Here is a 20038-nt window from a genome sequence, read left to right as displayed (position 1 = left end):
GTGGTGGGGAGTGCCAGGGGTGTGGTGGGGAGTGCCAGGGGTGTGGTGGGGAGTGCCAGGCGTGTGGTGGGGAGTGCCAGGGGTGTGGTGGGGAGTGCCAGGGGTGTGGTGGGGAGTGCCAGGGGTGTGGTGGGGAGTGCCAGGGGTGTGGTGGGGACTGCCAGGGGTGTGGTGGGGAGTGCCAGGCGTGTGGTGGGGAGTGCCAGGGGTGTGGTGGGGAGTGCCATGCGTGTGGTGGGGAGTGCCAGGGGTGTGGTGGGGAGTGCCAGGGGTGTGGTGGGGAGTGCCAGGGGGTGTGGTGGGGACTGCCAGGGGTGTGGTGGGGAGTGCCAGGGGTGTGGTGGGGAGTGCCAGGGGGTGTGGTGGGGAGTGCCAGGCGTGTGGTGGGGAGTGCCAGGGGGTGTGGTGGGGAGTGCCAGGGGTGTGGTGGGGAGTGCCAGGGGTGTGGTGGGGAGTGCCAGGGGTGTGGTGGGGAGTGCCAGGCGTGTGGTGGGGAGTGCCAGGGGGTGTGGTGGGGACTGCCAGGGGTGTGGTGGGGAGCGCCAGGGGTGTGGTGGGGAGTGCCAGGCGTGTGGTGGGGAGTGCCAGGCGTGTGGTGGTGAGTGCCAGGGGTGTGGTGGGGACTGCCAGGGGTGTGGTGGGGAGTGCCAGGGGTGTGGTGGGGACTGCCAGGGGTGTGGTGGGGAGTGCCAGGGATTTAGTGGGGAGTGCCAGGGGTGTGGTGGGGAGTGCCAGGAGTGTGGCGGGGACTGCCAGGGGTGTGGTGGGGAGTGCCAGGGATGTGGTGGGGAGTGCCAGGGGTGTGGTGGGGAGTGCCAGGGATGTGGTGGGGAGTGCCAGGGGTGTGGTGGGGAGTGCCAAGGGTGTGGTGGGGAGTGCCAGGGATGTGGTGGGGAGTGCCAGGGGTGTGGTGGGGAGTGCCAGGGGTGTGGTGGGGAGTGCCAGGGGTGTGGTGGGGAGTGCCAGGGGTGTGGTGGGGAGTGCCAGGGGTGTGGTGAAAAAAATCCAAACTTTTTTTCTCATTATAATATTCATCACTATTCACTTATTTCATGAAAATAAAAATACATTTTCAAATATTCAAAATTTAGCTGTACTACCATAAATACATAACTTCAACCCTCCCCCCCCCCCCCCCCTCCTCCTCTTGACCGCCGCATCATACCGCAATTTCCTCCACCAACAAAAAGCTACAATGCAATGGGGTAACTTTTTAATTTGAAAAAATATATATTTATAATAATTGAACCCATAACATTTTGACTGCATATTACTAAATATTGTTAAATCATAATATGCTTGTAATTAGCTGAAATACGTTGATGGTTTGTGGGAGGGAGGGGTGTGGGGTGTGGGGGACCAACGCACCCCCCCCCCAACCCCAGTACGCGGCGTCCGCCCACACACCCTCCCCCACACCCTCCCACACACCCTCCCACACACCCACACTGTACTCCACACTCCACCATCTAATAGACTGTCTCTCCAACAGCCGCAGCGAGAGAGCAGTGAATGAAAAGGAAGTTCAGAGGGAGAGAAGAAAGAGGCAGAGAGGAGTGAAAAGAAGAAAAGAGAGGGAGGGAAAGAGAACGAGAGAGAGAAAAGAGAGAAGAGAGAAAGAGAGGGAGAGAGGAGAGACAGAGAAGATGAGGGAGGAAGAGAGAATGTACCAAATGAAGAAAGCCGTGAGTATTTCCATAAACAAGTTGGACAACAGGAAATGCATAGCTCAGGAGCTAAGTCTCGACTCTGGAAGCGTAACTAGACGAAAAAACACCCAAAAATAATTATCTCGTCAAGAGCTACATGAAAACACGCCACTGAGCACTCGTGTCAAAGGTCAAGACATACAAACGAACTCCTGCAGTATGATCAGGACCTTGGTCACCCTCCATACACCGCCTTCAGCCCCACGTATAACATACACGAAGAAATACACGTTAAGTAGACAATAATAGACAATACGGCACGATAGAAACACGAACGCCAGGTAATTAGGTATCCGAATGAGTCATAGGAACCTTAGAAAGGTCTTTGATTTTATGGAAGTGAAAACTTTAATATACTATAGAGGCGGACTCCACACCAGAGGACCAAAGGTATAGTGGAACTTAATGGGTAATGGATTAAGTGTGCAGGTCAACACACACGCACACACACACACACACACACACACACACACACACACACACACACACACACACACACACACACACACACATACATGAATGCGCGTACAAAATCGGCGAAAACACATACGCTCAAATACACAAAGAAAACACACACACAAACACTCAAGGAGGAACACACACACATACTCAAGGAGGAACACACACACACACACACACAAGGAGGAACACACACACACACATACACAAGGAGGAACACACACACACACACACACACACACAAGGAGGAACACACACACACACATACACAAGGAGGAACACACACACACACATACACAAGGAGGAACACACACACACACATACACAAGGTGGAACACACACACACAAACACTCAAGGAGGAACACACACACACACACACACAAGGAGGAACACACACACACACATACACAAGGAGGAATACACACACACACATACACAAGGAGGAACACACACACACACAAACACTCAAGGAGGAACACATACACAAGGAGAAACACACGCACATTCCGGGTACAATTATCTCTGATGACACCACTTACAATTGAGGGTCGTGCGGCGTCGCTCGTTAAGTGGCTGGGAGGAGATAATAGGTAAGATAGAGTATATATGCAGGTACCTCCCCCCCCCCTTGCTACATGTGTGTACCCTCATCACCGGACACACCACGTGTTCCCTGCCTGGGAGGTACACCACCACGACCACACCAAGGTACACTACGACCACCTTACCAGGTACACTACGACCACCTTACCAGGTACACTACGACCACCACACCAAGGTACACCAAGACGACCACACCAGGTACACTACGACCACCACACCCGGTACACTACGACCACCTTACCAGGTACACTACGACCACCACACCCGGTACACTTCGACCACCACACCAAGGTACACCAAGACGACCACATCAGGTACACCATCACCACACCAGGTACGCCAGGTATGCGTCAATGTTGACCCGTTCATGCGCTCGTTATGTTGAGGCAATAATATGCCTTAATGTTGACGCATATTTATTGCGTCAACATTGAATGTGTTTAACATGTATTAATATTATCACGTATTTATTAAGCTAATGTTGACAAATGTTTAATATGCCCTATTAATTCCCACACATGTTGGTGCTTACAGATGCAAAGTTATCTTTATTTACCAGAGATGAGTGTTCATAATTAAGTGTCTCAAGACGGAACCGCTTGTGCTCGAGGCCTCGCGGTGGGCTGCCTCCAGACAATACCAACCTGTCTTCGTCCAAACCTGCATGTGTTTCACCTGACTTTCAGATCTCTCTTCCTAATTGAAAATCTAAATCGAGCAGAAATAGCGCAGCTCTCCCTCTCTCTCTCTCTCTCTCTCTCTCTCTCTCTCTCTCTCTCTCTCTCTCTCTCTCTCTCTCTCTCTCTCTCTCTCTCTCTCTCTCTCTCTCTCTCCCCCCCCTCTCTCTCTCTCTCTCTCTCTCTCTCTCTCTCTCTCTCTCATGATTACAGACATTTGTTTTAGTCTAATTAGTTAAATAAAATTATAACACATGGACCTTTCATTTAGCAGCTGAACACCTCGAGGCCTGACCTAAGCAGACTGTTTCATACCTGCCTGAACCATATGTTTCCTGAAGTGTTTCATACCTGCCTGAACCATATGTTTCCTGAAGTGTTTCATACCCGCCTGAATCATATGTTTCCTGAAGTGTTTCATACCCGCCTGAACCATATGTTTCCTGAAGTGTTTCATACCTGCCTGAACCATATGTTTCCTGATACTTGTCTCATTACTGTAATGTTGAATTGTCTCTACTCCCTATTCCGTCTCGCCCTGCCCTATTCCGTCTCGCCCTACCCTATTCCGTCTCGCCCTGCCCTATTCCGTCTCGCCCTGCCCTATTCCGTCTCGCCCTGCCCTATTCCGTCTCGCCCTGCCCTATTCCGTCTCGCCCTGCCCTATTCCGTCTCGCCCTGCCCTATTCCGTCTCGCCCTACCCTATTCCGTCTCGCCCTGCCCTATTCCGTCTCGCCCTGCCCTATTCCGTCTCGCCCTACCCTATTCATGTCCATCACAAATGTCCCGAATGCGTGCCGACGGTGTAATGACCCATTTGGAAAGATTAAGGCGGCTGATTGTTTACTATTATTACAATTCACACAGAAATCACCTTAACTCGATATATCAATGAACAAATCCACAGGAGCCGTGATGAGGGTTCGAACTCATGCACTGGGTATTCCCCAGACGCGCTCGAGTCGAGCTTTCCTTTACCACGTCGTGGTGCAGTCGACCAGAGCGCGCCTGGGTTCGAATCCCTCATCTAGGCTTCTGTGGATCTGTTCATGATTACAATTAATATTACCCAATTTTATTATTGTACATTTTTATAAACAAACATTTGTGTTATCCAATGATGTTCACTTCTGTTCAGGAACATGTTCTCGCTCCTTCTAACTGCGACATGACCCAATAAAGCTCCGGGTACAAGAGAGACGACCTGGACTCTCTCGGGTACATGGGAGGCGACTTGGACTCTCTCGGGTACAAGGGAGACGACCTGGACTCTCTCGGGTACATAGGAGGCGACCTGGACTCTCTCGGGTACATGGGAGACGACCTGGACTCTCTCGGGTACATGGGAGACGACCTGGACTCTCTCGGGTACATGGGAGACGAGCTGGACTCTCTCGGGTACAAGGGAGACGACCTGGACTCTCTCGGGTACATGGGAGACGACCTGGACTCTCTCGGGTACAAGGGAGACGACCTGGACTCTCTCGGGTGCATGGGAGACGAGCTGGACTCTCTCGGGTACAAGGGAGACGACCTGGACTCTCTCGGGTACATGGGAGACGACCTGGACTCTCTCGGGTACAAGGGAGACGACCTGGACTCTCTCGGGTACTTGGGAGACGACCTGGACTCTCTCGGGTACATGGGAGACGACCTGGACTCTCTCGGGTACATGGGAGACGACCTGGACTCTCTCGGGTACATGGGAGGCGACCTGGACTCTCTCGGGTATGAATTTTGTTGATAATGCATTTGTTAACACCTGCTACGGGCGACATTAGATTAAAATGATTAGGAATAATTAAATCTCATATTTCAATATGCACAAAAAAGCACTGACAACACAATATATATTTAATGCAGCCCCATCCTCAAGAGATGATGGTACTGACAGCAACTATTTAGACGAACGTTTACAAATGTACCATTTGCAGCTAAAAATATTAAAGCTTTATATAATTAATTTTGAAGTGGGCGTGAAAAATTGGCCAGAGAGCAAATGTAAACTATGTTAGGGGTACTACAGCACGGGTATGTACAAAATTAGACCTAAGACATTCCAAACAGGATTGCTTATTTATTCCTTGCAGAGGTGAGGTTCTTTAGCTTGACATTTGTTTAGCATGCCAATTGGGCTAATTCAATAGTACCAAACGAACATATTGGGGTCCAACAGTCCATTATTGTACTTCATACAATACTTCGCCTCGTAACATACAGAAATCACAATAACGTGATGCATCAAATGAACAAATCCACAAGGGCCGTGACAAGGATTTGAACCTGCGTCCGGGAGCATCCCAGACGACCTGGGATGCTCCCGGACGTAAAACCCTGGTTTGTGTCTCGGAGAAGCTGCGGGATCCAGTAAGTTCAGTAGGACTTCGGTTTCAACTCTTTTACCATGTAATAGCTCAGTCGATTAAGGCAGCGTCTGGGATGCTCCCGAACGCAGGTTCGAATCCTCGTCACGGCCTATGTGGATTTGTTCACTTCGCCTTGTACGTTGTAATGTTTCATTGTCAGTTGCACTGCAACTGTTGCTACTGGTCACTGGTCATCAACCCAAGCAGCAGCAACAGCAGCTTGTGGTGCTACTGATGACCGGTCATCACCTCGGTTGAAAATTTGTCTGACGGACAGAGAACTTGGAGCAGTAATGTTACTACCCTGGGTTCCTCAGATGGAAACCAGAGGTCAATTTGAGCTCAAGATAATTACTATATATTAATTCATAGAATTGGATCATGTAAGAAGGATATTTAATTACAATAATATTTATATCAGGGCTCCTTAAAACCAGGAGTATGCCTTATTCATGTCGCTCTTGCCAAACATAAGATGAATCTTGTTTCTCACAGAGTATTCAGACTTAGCTTGTTGTTGATTAATTATAACGTTGAACTAATTATCAACTATTCTTAGAACTATTAAAGTAACCAGTTTTATACGTAGGTGAAGATTTGTAATGCTTATAAGCTGCACGATCAGCCGGCAACAACAACTGGAGAGAGCTCAGACTGCAGGCTCCTTCGTCCTTCTCTGTTCTGGCTGTGTTCATGACAACATCTTCCTGTGGGGCTCTGCCTCCATTCCTCTCCTCCTTCTCCATTTCCCTTACCTTAAGCTACTGAAAACTACTAAGATAAGTACAAACCTGCCTTACCGTGCTACTAGCTAGGATTATGTGTGTAGTATAGATATTGTGTAGTATAAGCCAGTGTTTTGGGCATCCCTAAGTGTTTGTGTTGTGATAGGGTACAACGTGGGGCTCACTACCCCAAGCTGCTTCAAGCTTTAGAGTTCTTTTCAAGTAGACTTTACCCTAGCTTGTCCTAATTGTAAAACCTTGTATCCTGCTTAAGTGGACCTAGGCTTTTAACGTAAGATTGTGTGGTAAAGTAGTTATTGTTATTGTGGCTAATGTATATGGGGGGTTGTTAAGAGGGTTTAATAAATACGCTAGTTTTAAAGGAGTATCCATTCTTCTTGTGTAGGGGGGTCAGTGATCATCCGCTAGACTGACATATTTTCTTAAGCCACTAAATTAATATGGTTTTATGTTCTTATTGGGGGCCGGGCCTTTCTGATCTCCACTAATTTTGATACATCCTCATTCTAGCTGTTGGCCCTTCCCATTAATGCTCATTACCCCTCATAACAGTAGCAAATTTATAACAAGTAATCTGGGGCAATGTATCTGGGTCGTTGGGGTAAATGTCACTAGCTAAATACTACAACGATCAATTCTGGCACCATAAATGTTTACTCTCTATAACAATGACCTAAATGATGGGATCCAGAGTTACACGAATTAATTTGTAGATGACGCTAAGGAGAGCAAAAGACCTGACTAACTGCCATGACCTTCAACATGACCCAGACAAAATAAGTAAATGGCGCAACACATGGTAAATAGAATTCAACGTAAATAATTGCCACCCAGTGGAATGTGAAATAAGGGAGAACAGGCAACACAAGGCGTATAAATGTTGTAACAAGATATATAAGACCCCAGGCAAATTAGGACCTCTAGGGTGGTTCTGGAGAGTGAACTAACTGCAGCGGGTTACATCACAAGTGTTGCAAGAGCAGCCTACGCTACAGTAGCAAATTTGAGAATGACGTTTATATATATAGCTGGAGAAACACTAAATAAATTTTTCATAGCATTCGTGAGGCCTAAATTTAAATATGCAGCGGTTGAATGCTGTCCAAATCTTAAGAAGCACTTCAATAAACTATAAAGGCTGTAAAGATATGCAACTAAATCGCTTCCAGAACTAAAAATCTAAGAGCTACGAAGAGAGGCGTGACGTATAACAAAGCTAGAAAATAGAAGTAAAAGAGTAGATATGATCAAGGACAACAGTAACAGGAATCGACATAATATACAAAGACGAATTTCTTAAGACCTACAACTTCAAGAACACCACGAATACAAGCTAAGGAAACAAGGTACCGAAAAAAGTATACGAAAGTTCTGTTGTGCCAACATAGTTGTTGACGGCTGGAACAATTTAGGTATGAAGGCGGTTGAAGCCAAAACCTCCAGAAAGAACTTTTTTAGTGTCAGAGTGGTTGACAAATGGAATGCATTAGGCAGTGATGTGGTGGAGGCTGACTCCATACACAGTTTCAAGTGTAGATATGATAGAGCCCAGTAGGCTCAGGAACCTGTACACCTGTTGATTGACAGTTGTGAGGCGGGACCAAAGAGCCAGAGCTCAACCCCCGCAAGCACAATTAGGTGAGCACAATTATGTGAGTACGCACACACACACGCCCTCACCTACCCGCCTCCCCCACACCCACACACACACACACACACACACACACACACACACACACACACACACACACACACACACACACACACACACTCCCACACATACTCACACACACGCACAGCTCACTTGGGGTCACTGGTAGCTAAGCGGACAGCGCGCAGGACTCGTAAGTCTGTGGCCCAGGTTCGATTCCCGGACCAGGCAGAAACAAATGGGGCAAAGTTTCTTTCACCCTGATGCCCTGTTACCTAGCAGTAAATAGGTACTTGGGGGCTAGACAACTGCTACGCGCTGCTTTCTGTGTGTGTGTGTGTGTGTGTGTGTGTGTGTGTGTGTGTGTGTGTGTGTGTGTGTGTGTGTGTGGAGAGGGAAAAAAATAGTTAGTAGTTATTAACACTTGACTGACAGTTGAGAGGCGGGCCGAAAAAGCAGAGCTCATCCCCCGCAAGCACAAGTAGGTGAATAAAAATAGGTGAATACACCTAAACAAACACAATCCCCCCCTTCCTTATCCAGATGTGATTGTAAAACATAAGGTGTTTAAGCTATACAATCACAACTGTATTGCACAAAACTGATGTATACTGAGTACTGACATAAATTATTGTTCTCCCAGCCCTCCCCCCCCCCTCACCCATATATCAATATCCTGGTCAAGACGGGACAAAATCCCAGCTGTCACGCCCCCACGCACCCCCCCCCCCCTCACAGGACGAATCAAGTACGGATTCTAATTAAAGGATCGGTAAATCCACCAATTACGAGCAGCTTTCATCGCCTGGCGCCAAAATACTGCTCGGGTCCCCACCGTCCTCTGAATGGGCTCTGGCAGGCAACACCTGCCCGTACGCACCTGAAGAGTAAGGTGGCCTGAGTGGCAAGCGCCAGGCCAGAACGTGTCGTAGCAGCAGTTAGAGCTGTGGTTGTTGTTTAAGGTTCGCTACTCGCAACAAAAAGTTCCAAGCAGCACGGGCTATGGTGAGCCCGTAGTAGAGTTAGAGCATCCGAAGACATACCCTAGTGAGCACAATGAACCTCATTCGATATCCCGTTATCCCGCTATGCCAGGTCATACCAGCGTGGCTCGTATGTGGTGAGTTATCGATGTTCTCATTATGAGGAATCTGGCGGCCGCAGAGGACGTCAACACTGCTAACAGGTAGCAAGACATACAACATGTACTTCTCACAAACATCTTCTGACAATTACGCACTAGGCTAAAATACCTGGAAGTGAAAACATGACATCGTAAAACACAGTTAAGAGATTGATATCACGCTAAGCGTGCATGCAGGAAGCGTGTGCCACAGTGCTGTAAGTTAGGGTGTCTACGACAGGGGAATTGCTGCTCTAGTGCGCCTCTCTCCAAGGGTCACAACAACAGCAGGCGGGATGCGCCAACATTCATGTTATTCTCCAAGAGGCTTTTACAAAAAAAAAATTAAGTAAACAAATCAAAACAATGAAGATTTAACGAGAAAACATTTATATAAGTAATTAAAGCCACTGAAAAAATTTGGAAAACATGGCCATAAAAATGGGATTTTATTAAAAAAAAAACTTACCAATTTGTACAGATTATGTAATCCCATCTTGGACCAAATGACGTCGACTTTTTCAGTACTAGTTAACCAAAAGTCTTGCGGGGGGATGGGGGAGGCGGTGCGTGCTACCTGGGTCCAATGTCATATACACAAATATTTATATATATATATATATATATATATATATATATATATATATATATATATATATATATATATATATATATATATATATATTATATATATATATATATATATATATATATTATATATATATATATATATATATATATATATATATATATTATATATATATATATATATATATTATATATATATATATATATATATATATATATATATATATATATATATATATATATATATATATATATATATATATATATATATATAATTACATATATATATATATATGAATATTTGAGTATATCTTTAAAACTACGACTTATTTGGACATTAAACTAAAATGCAAAATAACACAAACTATAAAGATGACTACACTACACTTGGGCAGGACTGAACACACACACACAACAGAATATAGGAACGCACAGGAACCAATCAACGCTTAGGACAAGGGGGGGTGGGGGGGGAAGGAGGGGGGGTGGACTATATGATGAGTGTGTGTGTGTTGGGGGTGGTAGGGGGTTAGGGGTGGGGAGGTGGGGGGGCTGGCCACTGCTACTCTAGGGCTACGTCATGGGTTCTGCCCCAGCGTGTGTACTCTTGCCTCTCTCGCCACTCACTAAGCTTGCCTATTTACAGATCTTTACCTCGTGTCGGTTCAAGTTCCACAAGCAGGGTTTATATGTATCTTCCGGCACCTTAGAGTTTATCAACAGAGTCAACTGGCTTAACAGAGTTCGCTCCAAGAGTTCGAGGGCGTTATAACATTTGTAGAGTTCCAGAGTTCGAATGAACACTTCGTTGAAAGTTCCTGCCAGGGCTGTTTCACTCGAGAAACAGAGTTCGAACGCGTGATTGAAGTAACAAAAGGCCGATCAAGCAGTCGTTAAAACAAGCCAACATATAAGAGAACTGCTCCCAGGAGGGTCGCAAAAAAGAAAAAAGCGATCAAGAAATTAAGCCTCAATATGAGATGGGGGGAAACAAGGAGATTCAGTTTCTTGAATCTGCGGGGCGCGGAGGAGGGGGGGGAGGAGAGAGAGACGACGTGCGGCTGTGACGGCGGTTCGTGAGTGACTGGTGAGCGCCCAGACCTCCGCGCCATGCACACACACACACACCCACCCCTCCACCTACTCTTTCTCGCTCCTTCTCTTTCTACCTCTCTCATTTCGCTCTATATCTCTCTTGTCTCTTCTTCTTCAGGTTTATCTTCTTTACATTTCCACTCTATCCTATCTCCCCGTCGCTCTCTCTCTCTCTCTCTCTCTCTCTCTCTCTCTCTCTCTCTCTCTCTCTCTCTCTCTCTCTCTCTCTCTCTCTCTCTCTCCCCCACATACCTACGCACGTTCATTTCTTAGTATGGTCGTACTTAGGCAAACATATCAACGGATCATTGGGGCACTTGTTAATTGTTAATGAACTGCTTACTACGGGTATTCCTCCCCGCCTTACCCTGGGTATTACTGTGTTATGCTGACAACATAGCCAGCAGTAAAGGTGTATGTGTGTCCACCACCACCAACATGGCCGCACATATTTTGTCAATTAGTGTTCAACTTTTCACACTTCTCTCAGCCTACCAATTGTCAACAACCAGGCCAGAATAAATTAAACAAATTTAATCATTCTGACGGGCAAAAAAAAATTATAATATTGATTATATTTGAGCGAAAAGACGGCGGAAGTAATATTACTTTTCGGGTAACGCCAAAGTTCGAAGCAATAGCAATGCTGCGTTGATACCTGATTGGAACATGATCCTCTCAGGGGCAGACTGTCTCAGGGCCGCTAATAGTGATGATGATGATGATGATGATGATGATGATGATGATGATGATGATGATGATGATGATGATGATGATGATGATGATGATGATGATGATGAGTCACAATAACGTTGCTGAAGATATGATGACCAACTCACACCAGACGGCGAGGACACTATGACGTTTCGGTCCGTCCTGAATCATTGTCAAGGTGAGTGTGTTGGGAGAGAGTGAGAGAGAAGTGAGAGAGAAGTGAGAGAGAAGTGAGAGAGAAGTGACGGAGAAGTGAGAGAGAAGTGAGAGGAAAGTGAGAGAGAAATGAGAGTAAAGTGAGGGAGAAGTGAGAGAGAACCAGTCACTCAATAGAGTGTAGTGAACCGTTACCGCCGGGGACCACTGATCAGTCAATGAAACAAGATGAGAAATAGTGACCACTTTTGTCTCTACCCCATCACCCTTAGCCCTTCCCACACACCCTTAACCCTTCCCACACACACACCCCCATCACCCTTAGCCCTTCCCACACACCCCCCAATCCCTCGCTGTTTAACCTAACTGCTCCATCACTCTAAATATACCATAAGCCCACCTCTTTGTCCTCATCACATCCTGTGCTTCATATAGATTCCTTCTCACCACTACCTCCACTACCTCCAACCCAGCCTCCACCACAATCCCACCTCCACCACAACCCCACCTCCACCACAACCCCACCTCCACCACAACCCCACCTCCACCACAACCCCACCACCACCCCACAACCCCATCTCCACCTCCACCCCAGTTCGTATCCCTCCGCGCCGACTCAACAAAGCACCAAGAGTGTCTGCCGGGAGCAACTAGCGCGCATCTAAATGTAACTCCTCACCCCTCCCCCTCCCCCGGGAACGCCAGGTCATGCAACTTTGCAACTGAAACTCCCAGAGTCCTGTAATGCGGTGCTTGGTAAGGCTGTCAGCCGCCAGGTACTCGCACTCCTACACACTAACAACAGCAGTGATTGCTGTTCCATGACCTCAGTGAAGGTGTGTTTATGCTTTAATAGGCACGAGCAAAAACCACACACACACACACACACACACACACACACACACACACACACACACACACACACACACACACAGCAACACCAACTCAAGCAAGTAGAAAACAATGAAACATGGTGTAAACAAGGTCCTGACACACTGTACCAAATGGCAGATGAAACTTTTTAAGAATCAGGTATTATAATTAGTATCATTCCTGGTGATGAGACTAAACGAACCAGTGTCCCGAAGACCACACAAAGTGGAAATCATCAGCGGCGAATGCTACGTTTTGCAAAATAAGAAATGCTCTTAGAAATTTGATTGATACTCTCGCGCCGTAATAACCACATGACAGATAGATTGTGGAATATGCAGCGCCTGCATCGCGTCCGTCTTGTCAAACAAAGATGGAGAAGGTTCCGAGGCAGGCCACCAGACTAGTCTCAGAACGGAGAAGACTGACGAGGAGACACTCCAGTAATGAAATTAAACCTCAAATCGCTGGAAGACATGATTACAACAAATAAAAATGCAGAACAATTTATAAGAGAAGGAAAGATTATTATATATATGCGTGGTATACAAAACAAGGACAGCTAGAAACTGAGCACCCAAATAAAGTACAGAGACATTAGACTCAAAACAATTGCAACTGTATATTTGGCTACCAGGAGGCCTGGTCGACGACCGGGCCGCGGGGACGCTAAGCCCCGGAAGCATCTCAAGGTAACCTCAAGGTAAGGACTTAACCCAACAGCAGAGGAACATCGCACACCAGGTGGCAGAAGGTTGGGAGGCGGGACCCCAAGATCTGAAGTTCAATCTATCGCAAGCATAATCAGGCGAGTACAATCAGGTGTTTCCCCCCACACATGCAGACACACTGACCATCAGAGAATGATGGAAACATTAACTCTCACCACTACCCCCATTCGCAAAGTTTATGCATGTCTATCTGTTACCTGGATCCCATTATATCAAAATGTTTCATTTAAATAGATAGGAGATCTCCATAATTACAGGTTAATTATAACTTTGCAGTGTGTATTTACGTTGATTGAGGGTGGGTGTGGGTGTTGGGGTGAGTACGGTGATGAGGGGTGAGTAAGAATGTTGTGGGTGAGTAAGAATGTTGTGGGTAAATATGAGTGGAGAGGGTTAATACGGGTGTCGAGGGCGAGTACGGGTATTGCGGGTGTTTATGGGTGTTGGGAGCAGGTGTTGTTTACGAGGGTCAGTTTGAATTCAGGAAAGTAAAGTTGATACCTAATAATCTTTATATAGCAAGTCAGTCTACTTGAAGGGTTAAATTGGCTTACTGACTCTACTGAATCTGAACTGAACTTACTGCTACAGATTCTACTAAAGATGCACTCAGCCTCCTACGTGTCGAAAGAGGCACTCTACTCTTTTTACGGAAGTTGTTCTGAGCCAATTCTGTACTCTGTCTTTGCAAGATGCAGTGAGTGTGATGATCAAGATTTTGGCCAGCAAGAGGAAAACTCATCAGGGGAGCTGAAGTCTTTTTAACAATTCAGAGACTAATTAAGATGGGTGTTGCCATGAATTTTAAATAAGCCATTATCGCTGCCAGTGGGACGGGGGGAAGACATATTTACATAAAAATTCCTCGCCATGAATATGGCCATTGAGAACAGGTAGCGCCACCACCAGAATGTACACGGGTGGTGGTGGGTGTACACGGGTGATGGTGGTGTGTGTACACGGGTGGTGGTGGGTGTGTACACGGGTGATGGTGGGTGTGTACACGGGTGATGGTGGTGTGTGTACACGGGTGGTGGTGGGTGTGTACACGGGTGGTGGTGGGTGTACACGGGTGATGGTGTGTACACGGGTGGTGGTGAGTGTACACGGGTGATGGTGGGTGTACACGGGTGGTGATGTGAGTACACGGGTGGTGGTGTGTGTACACGGGTGATGGTGTGTGTACACGGGTGGTGGTGGGTGTACACGGGTGGTGATGTGAGTACACGGGTGGTGGTGGGTGTACACGGGTGGTGGTGGGTGTACACGGGTGGTGGTGGGTGTACACGGGTGGTGGTGGGTGTACACGGGTGATGGTGGTGTGTGTACACGGGTGATGATGGGTGTACACGGGTGGTGTGTGTGTACACGGGTGATGGTGTGTGTACACGGGTGATGGTGGTGTGTGTACACGGGTGGTGGTGTGTGTACACGGGTGGTGGTGTGTGTACCCGGGTGGTGGTGGTGTGTACACGGGTGGTGGTGTGTGTACACGGGTGGTGGTGTGTGTACACGGGTGATGGTGGGGTGTGTACACGGGTGATGGTGGGGTGTGTACACGGGTGATGGTGGTGTGTGTACACGGGTGGTGGTGGTGTGTGTACACGGGTGATGGTGGTGTGTGTACACGGGTGGTGGTGTGTGTACACGGGTGGTGGTGGTAGTGTGTGTACACGGGTGGTGGTGGGTGTACACGGGTGGTGGTGTGTGTACACGGGTGGTGGTGGTGTGTGTACACGGGTGATGGTGGTGTGTGTACACGGGTGGTGGTGGTGTGTGTACACGGGTGGTGGTGGGTGTACACGGGTGGTGGTGTGTGTACACGGGTAGTGGTGTTTGTGTATTTGTACAGTCATGTTTGTAGTTCCAAAATAACCTATTATTGGCTGCCCGTATACGCCAAGGAAGAGATCAATAAATAAAACACATGCACGCACGTACACACACACACACACACACACACACACACACACACACACACACACACACACACACACACACACACACACACACGCACAAACTGACAGGGTGGACAAAGATAAACTCTTCAGCACGGGTGGGACACGAACAAGGGGACACAGGTGGAAACTTAGTACCCAGGTGAGCCACAGAGAAGTTAGAAAGATTTTTTTCAGTGTCAGAGTAGTTAATAAATGGAATGCACTAGGAAGTGATGTGGTGGAGGCTGACTCCATACGCAGTTTCAAATGTAGATATGATAGAGCCCAGTAGGCTCAGGAATCTGTACACCAGTTGATTGACAGTTGAGAGGCGGGACCAAAGAGCCAGAGCTCACCCCCCGCAAGCACAATTAGGTGAGTACACACACACACACACACACACACACACACACACACACACACACACACACACACACACACACAGATGAGGATTGTAGGATCCTCTAAGAAGACTTGAACAGGTTGCAGAGATGGTCAGAGAAATGGCTACTGGAGTTCAACACGAGCAATGTAAAGTTACAGAAATGGGATCAGGTGATAGGAGACCAAAGGGACAGTACACAAGCAAGCACAAACAGTAATACACTCACACGTTCGTGCAAGCAAACACTAATAGGCAAAATACAGAGTCAAACATCTGATATTTAATACCTGTAACCACAGGTAACAATTAGGAGTAAAAATTATGGATCACTAAACTAAATTTATCTAAAAAAATAAATAAGTCTCTCCCGAGATAATGAAAAGTGGAAAGCCAACTCCGTAGAGTTGTGTGGCGGTGAGCATTAACGCTCAACTATACTTTTGAAGCTTTTAACATCTTTTCCACTTCATTGTTTAATTTTCTTCTCCACTACTGAATGGATGAAGTATATTAAGGTTCGTTAAACATTCAAACAGGAACTAATGTACACACACAGTTGTTAGTTCCTGAACAATGTGCCAATTAAAACTCAAGTCAGTTACCGGCACTAAATATTAATTAAGGACACCACGTAAAGTTAGATATTTAATAGCGAGATAAATGATTAATGAAAGTAAAATATGCAAAGGGATGTTGAGCTACGTTTCACTGGTCGACAATATAGTTGATCTGAAGGCAGTTGGGCAGCCGGTCAAACAGAAAACCAGAGTATAAGAGAGGAGACTGAAGGAACAAAGCCTTCACTACAAGAGGTCCATTACGACGGTGACTTAGTGGGGAGGACACCTCGTGAGAGGCAATACATAGTCCATAAATACTCAAAAGCCAATGCAAAATACTTTGAAATAAAATAAAATGTAAAATACAATACTTTATTTATTTTACTTTTATTTCTGTAAAAAGAAATAAAATACCAATGTAAAATGCCACTCAGGCAACAGACAGACGAAAATAGAAAGATTAACCAATGGTTCAACAGCAGGCATCAGTACACAGTAAGAGGGAAGCAGCTGCAGGAGTCAGATACGGACAAGGTCTTGACCGTGTATTTAACACTGTCCTTAACATAGGTGGTGCACGAATACAGAATAACATCAGCATCATGTGTGAAACTGGAAAACGTAGAGATGCCATTTAAGAACCTAAGGAATCATAGGGAACATGATGAACAGCTCACATCAAGTAACTAATACAATATGCATCACCATCGTTGACTCCTCACCTTGTGAAGCCCAATATAAAATACCGAGAGAGTCCAAAGTGTTGCTGGAGATGAGAGAACTGGGCTTTTATGGTACGTTAAGGACAGAAACCTGACAACACTACAAGTGAGGACCAGAGAATATATGCTCACCAATTTACCCTGCATTAACAATACAACCACCAGTTCCCTCTGGTAACATTTGTTTCAATGCTTCCAGACAGCTTGGCTTCACCAAGCATTTATAGCCTCCTCACGACATCAGTTGAAATGAAACCAAAATTCTCTTAACAGTAGACGATTATGCAACAGGAACACCTTGGTGGCCTCTTAAGATCAGCTCCTAATCCTCGCTACTATTTCCTCATCAATAGCGGACAGACGGACCACCCTGAAAATATTAATTTCAATTTTTTCCTTCGGCCTGAAATGGCAACCCCTCGACGGTAAGAGGTAATGTGAGTCAATGTGAGCTCTCAAGCACCAATCAGACTCATTGAGTCATGCACTGCTTTGCTGACTAGATGTGAGGTAAATAAACAAGCAGTCACAACCAGCCCTATTAGGTCATTTCTCCCGATGAAGGAAGTAAGGTCAGAGATTCATTGAGCGAGTTATCTTTTATTGCTTTAAAAATATCCATAAGTATTCTCAGGAAATATATAACGGTCATTCTCTAAACCATCTACCTCCTACAATATGCCCAAACAGTTACGTTCAGTTGAAGGAAATCGTGTACAGCATCACAGGCGTAGATTATTGCCACCCATGCAACTTGCAGCATAACAACTGCCACACACCTGACCCACATCCTCACCGAGTCTGGCTACACTGCCACACACCTGACCCCACATCCTCACCGAGTGTAGCAACACTGCCACACACCTGACCCCACATCCTCACCGAGTGTAGCACCACTGCCACACACATAATACACTGTCACGGCCTCTAGCTACATTGCTCCACACCTGGTTACTCCCCCGCGGGGACTTGCCTCCGTGCTAAATACCCGACTCTCTACCCCACGAGTTTTCCTGTCAATATTCCCGCCGCGTCCCCCAGCACGGTGTGCGTACAGGTCACGCTGCCCTCGTCACCGACTCATAACTTTTTTCGCAGATTTTTTTAGGAAAAAATTTTCCCTGCCGTTACTCGAAAATTTTTTTGGAGAAGAGGACTGGGAGAGGAAACACACTTTCCTCTTTAGGGAAGTTGGTATCAAGCATCTGTTAAATCGATGATTTGTATCAACTTCACGGAGTGAGCTGCCTTTCGTCAGCCTCAGGGGATGGGTTGTGTGACTTAAGACACTTAGGGATGTGAGGATCTTGTAGACTGTTGTGAGATGAGCTCCCCCTCGCCCCTCTTCCCAAATACACTCACAAGAACTGGATGGTGAGGCACTGTACCTGAGCTCTGACGGCGGAGAGGTGCACCTGGGCCACCCGAAGGTCGAAGCGCTTGATGCTGATGTCCTCCTGCAGCTCGTTGGCCTTGTTGAACACCGACGACTCGATGCTTCTGTAGGGATGATTAGAGTCTGGTTATTCTGTCGCCTCCTACCGGCCACGGTTGGAACCTCCTTCAAGAAGGAGGGGGGGTGAGGGGGGAGGATGGGAGAGAGGCAGAGAGAGAGGGAAGGGGATTGAAGAAATACTGAATTACAGGCTCTTCCCCCCTCCCATCACATTGCCCCATCCCAAATTCTGCCATTCACACCCGCTCATTCTCCTTTCCCTCCTTTAATCTATTCCTTCTCCCCCCCCCTATCACTGTCCCATAACCGTACCCTCTCGTTCCTGCCCTGGTAACCACTCCCACCACAACATTACGGTGATTACAGTGCTACGTTAGACGTCGAAGGCGTTGAAGCTAATTAGATTCAAAGTTTTAAATGTAAATATGACAATAGCGTGAGACATGAGTCCTTGCATTTAAATCAAAGAATGCTCGGAAAGCGGGGCTAGGAACCTAACTCGACTCTACAAGCACATCTAGGTGAGTACACACACACACACACACACACACACACACACACACACACACACACACACACACACGGCACATCAATAAACTAGAAAGTGCCAAGACATGCTACTAAATGGGTTCCGGGTGTGACACACAGGGGCTACGAGGAAAAGCTGGAGGTGCTAAATATGCCAAAGCTAAAATACAAGAGGAAACAAAATAAACAATATTCTCACTACGTACGAAATAGTGGCAGGAATCGACAAAATAACGAAGGAAGAATCTAAAACCTGCCTCTTCAACACCAGATCATAGTCCAGAGAGTGAAAATGCCGAAAACACATACAAAAGTTCCCTTCAGCAAATAGAGTGGCAGAAGGTTAGAAAAAGTAAGTAACCGGTGAACATCCCAAACTGTCAGCAGATGCAAAGTGCCAAATGATAAAGATAATATGGAGGATGAGTTACCACCAGAGTAACTACACTAAAGTGTAGTTACAGGATGAGAGCTTAACTACACACACATCAACCTCTCCCTCCCCCCTCCTCTCTCTCTCTCTCTCTCTCTCTCTCTCTCTCTGTCTCTCTCTCTCTCTATTCTCCCTCCCTTCCCTATTCAAATACAAACACTACATAAGCTCTATACCATTAAACGTTAAGGGAGAAGAACAAGACATTAAATAATGTAGCGACGCAACATTATAACATTAGAGTACATATGTTTCCACATGCTATGTAGATAAGCACACGAGTCACATTGAACGTGCAACGCAACAAGATCAACATATGACATATAAATTACATATTACATATAAATTACATATTACATATAAATTACATATTACATATAAATTACATATTACATATAAATTACATATTACATATAAATTGCATTACATTACATATAAACATATTAATAATGGTCATATAACAATGATTTCCGCAGATAAACATACGACATGTCAGTTAAATAGTTGTGGGTGAATTAGGT

General features: G+C 46.3%; 1 protein-coding gene across 14 annotated transcripts in view; it reads right to left on the bottom strand.

The window, feature by feature from the left end:
* Positions 1–20038, bottom strand: part of Stacl (Stac-like) — a 723254-nt gene that overhangs the window by 208236 nt on the left and 494980 nt on the right. For all 14 annotated transcript variants that reach the window (XM_069332474.1, XM_069332482.1, XM_069332475.1 and 11 more), the window contains one exon: positions 18489–18600. In XM_069332474.1, coding sequence (XP_069188575.1) covers positions 18489–18600 — 112 coding nt within the window. The remainder of the gene's footprint in view (positions 1–18488; positions 18601–20038) is intronic.

Source organism: Procambarus clarkii, chromosome 27 (assembly GCF_040958095.1).
Source record: "Procambarus clarkii isolate CNS0578487 chromosome 27, FALCON_Pclarkii_2.0, whole genome shotgun sequence".
Taxonomy (NCBI): domain Eukaryota; kingdom Metazoa; phylum Arthropoda; class Malacostraca; order Decapoda; family Cambaridae; genus Procambarus; species Procambarus clarkii.
This window is presented reverse-complemented; position numbering and strand designations above follow the sequence as displayed.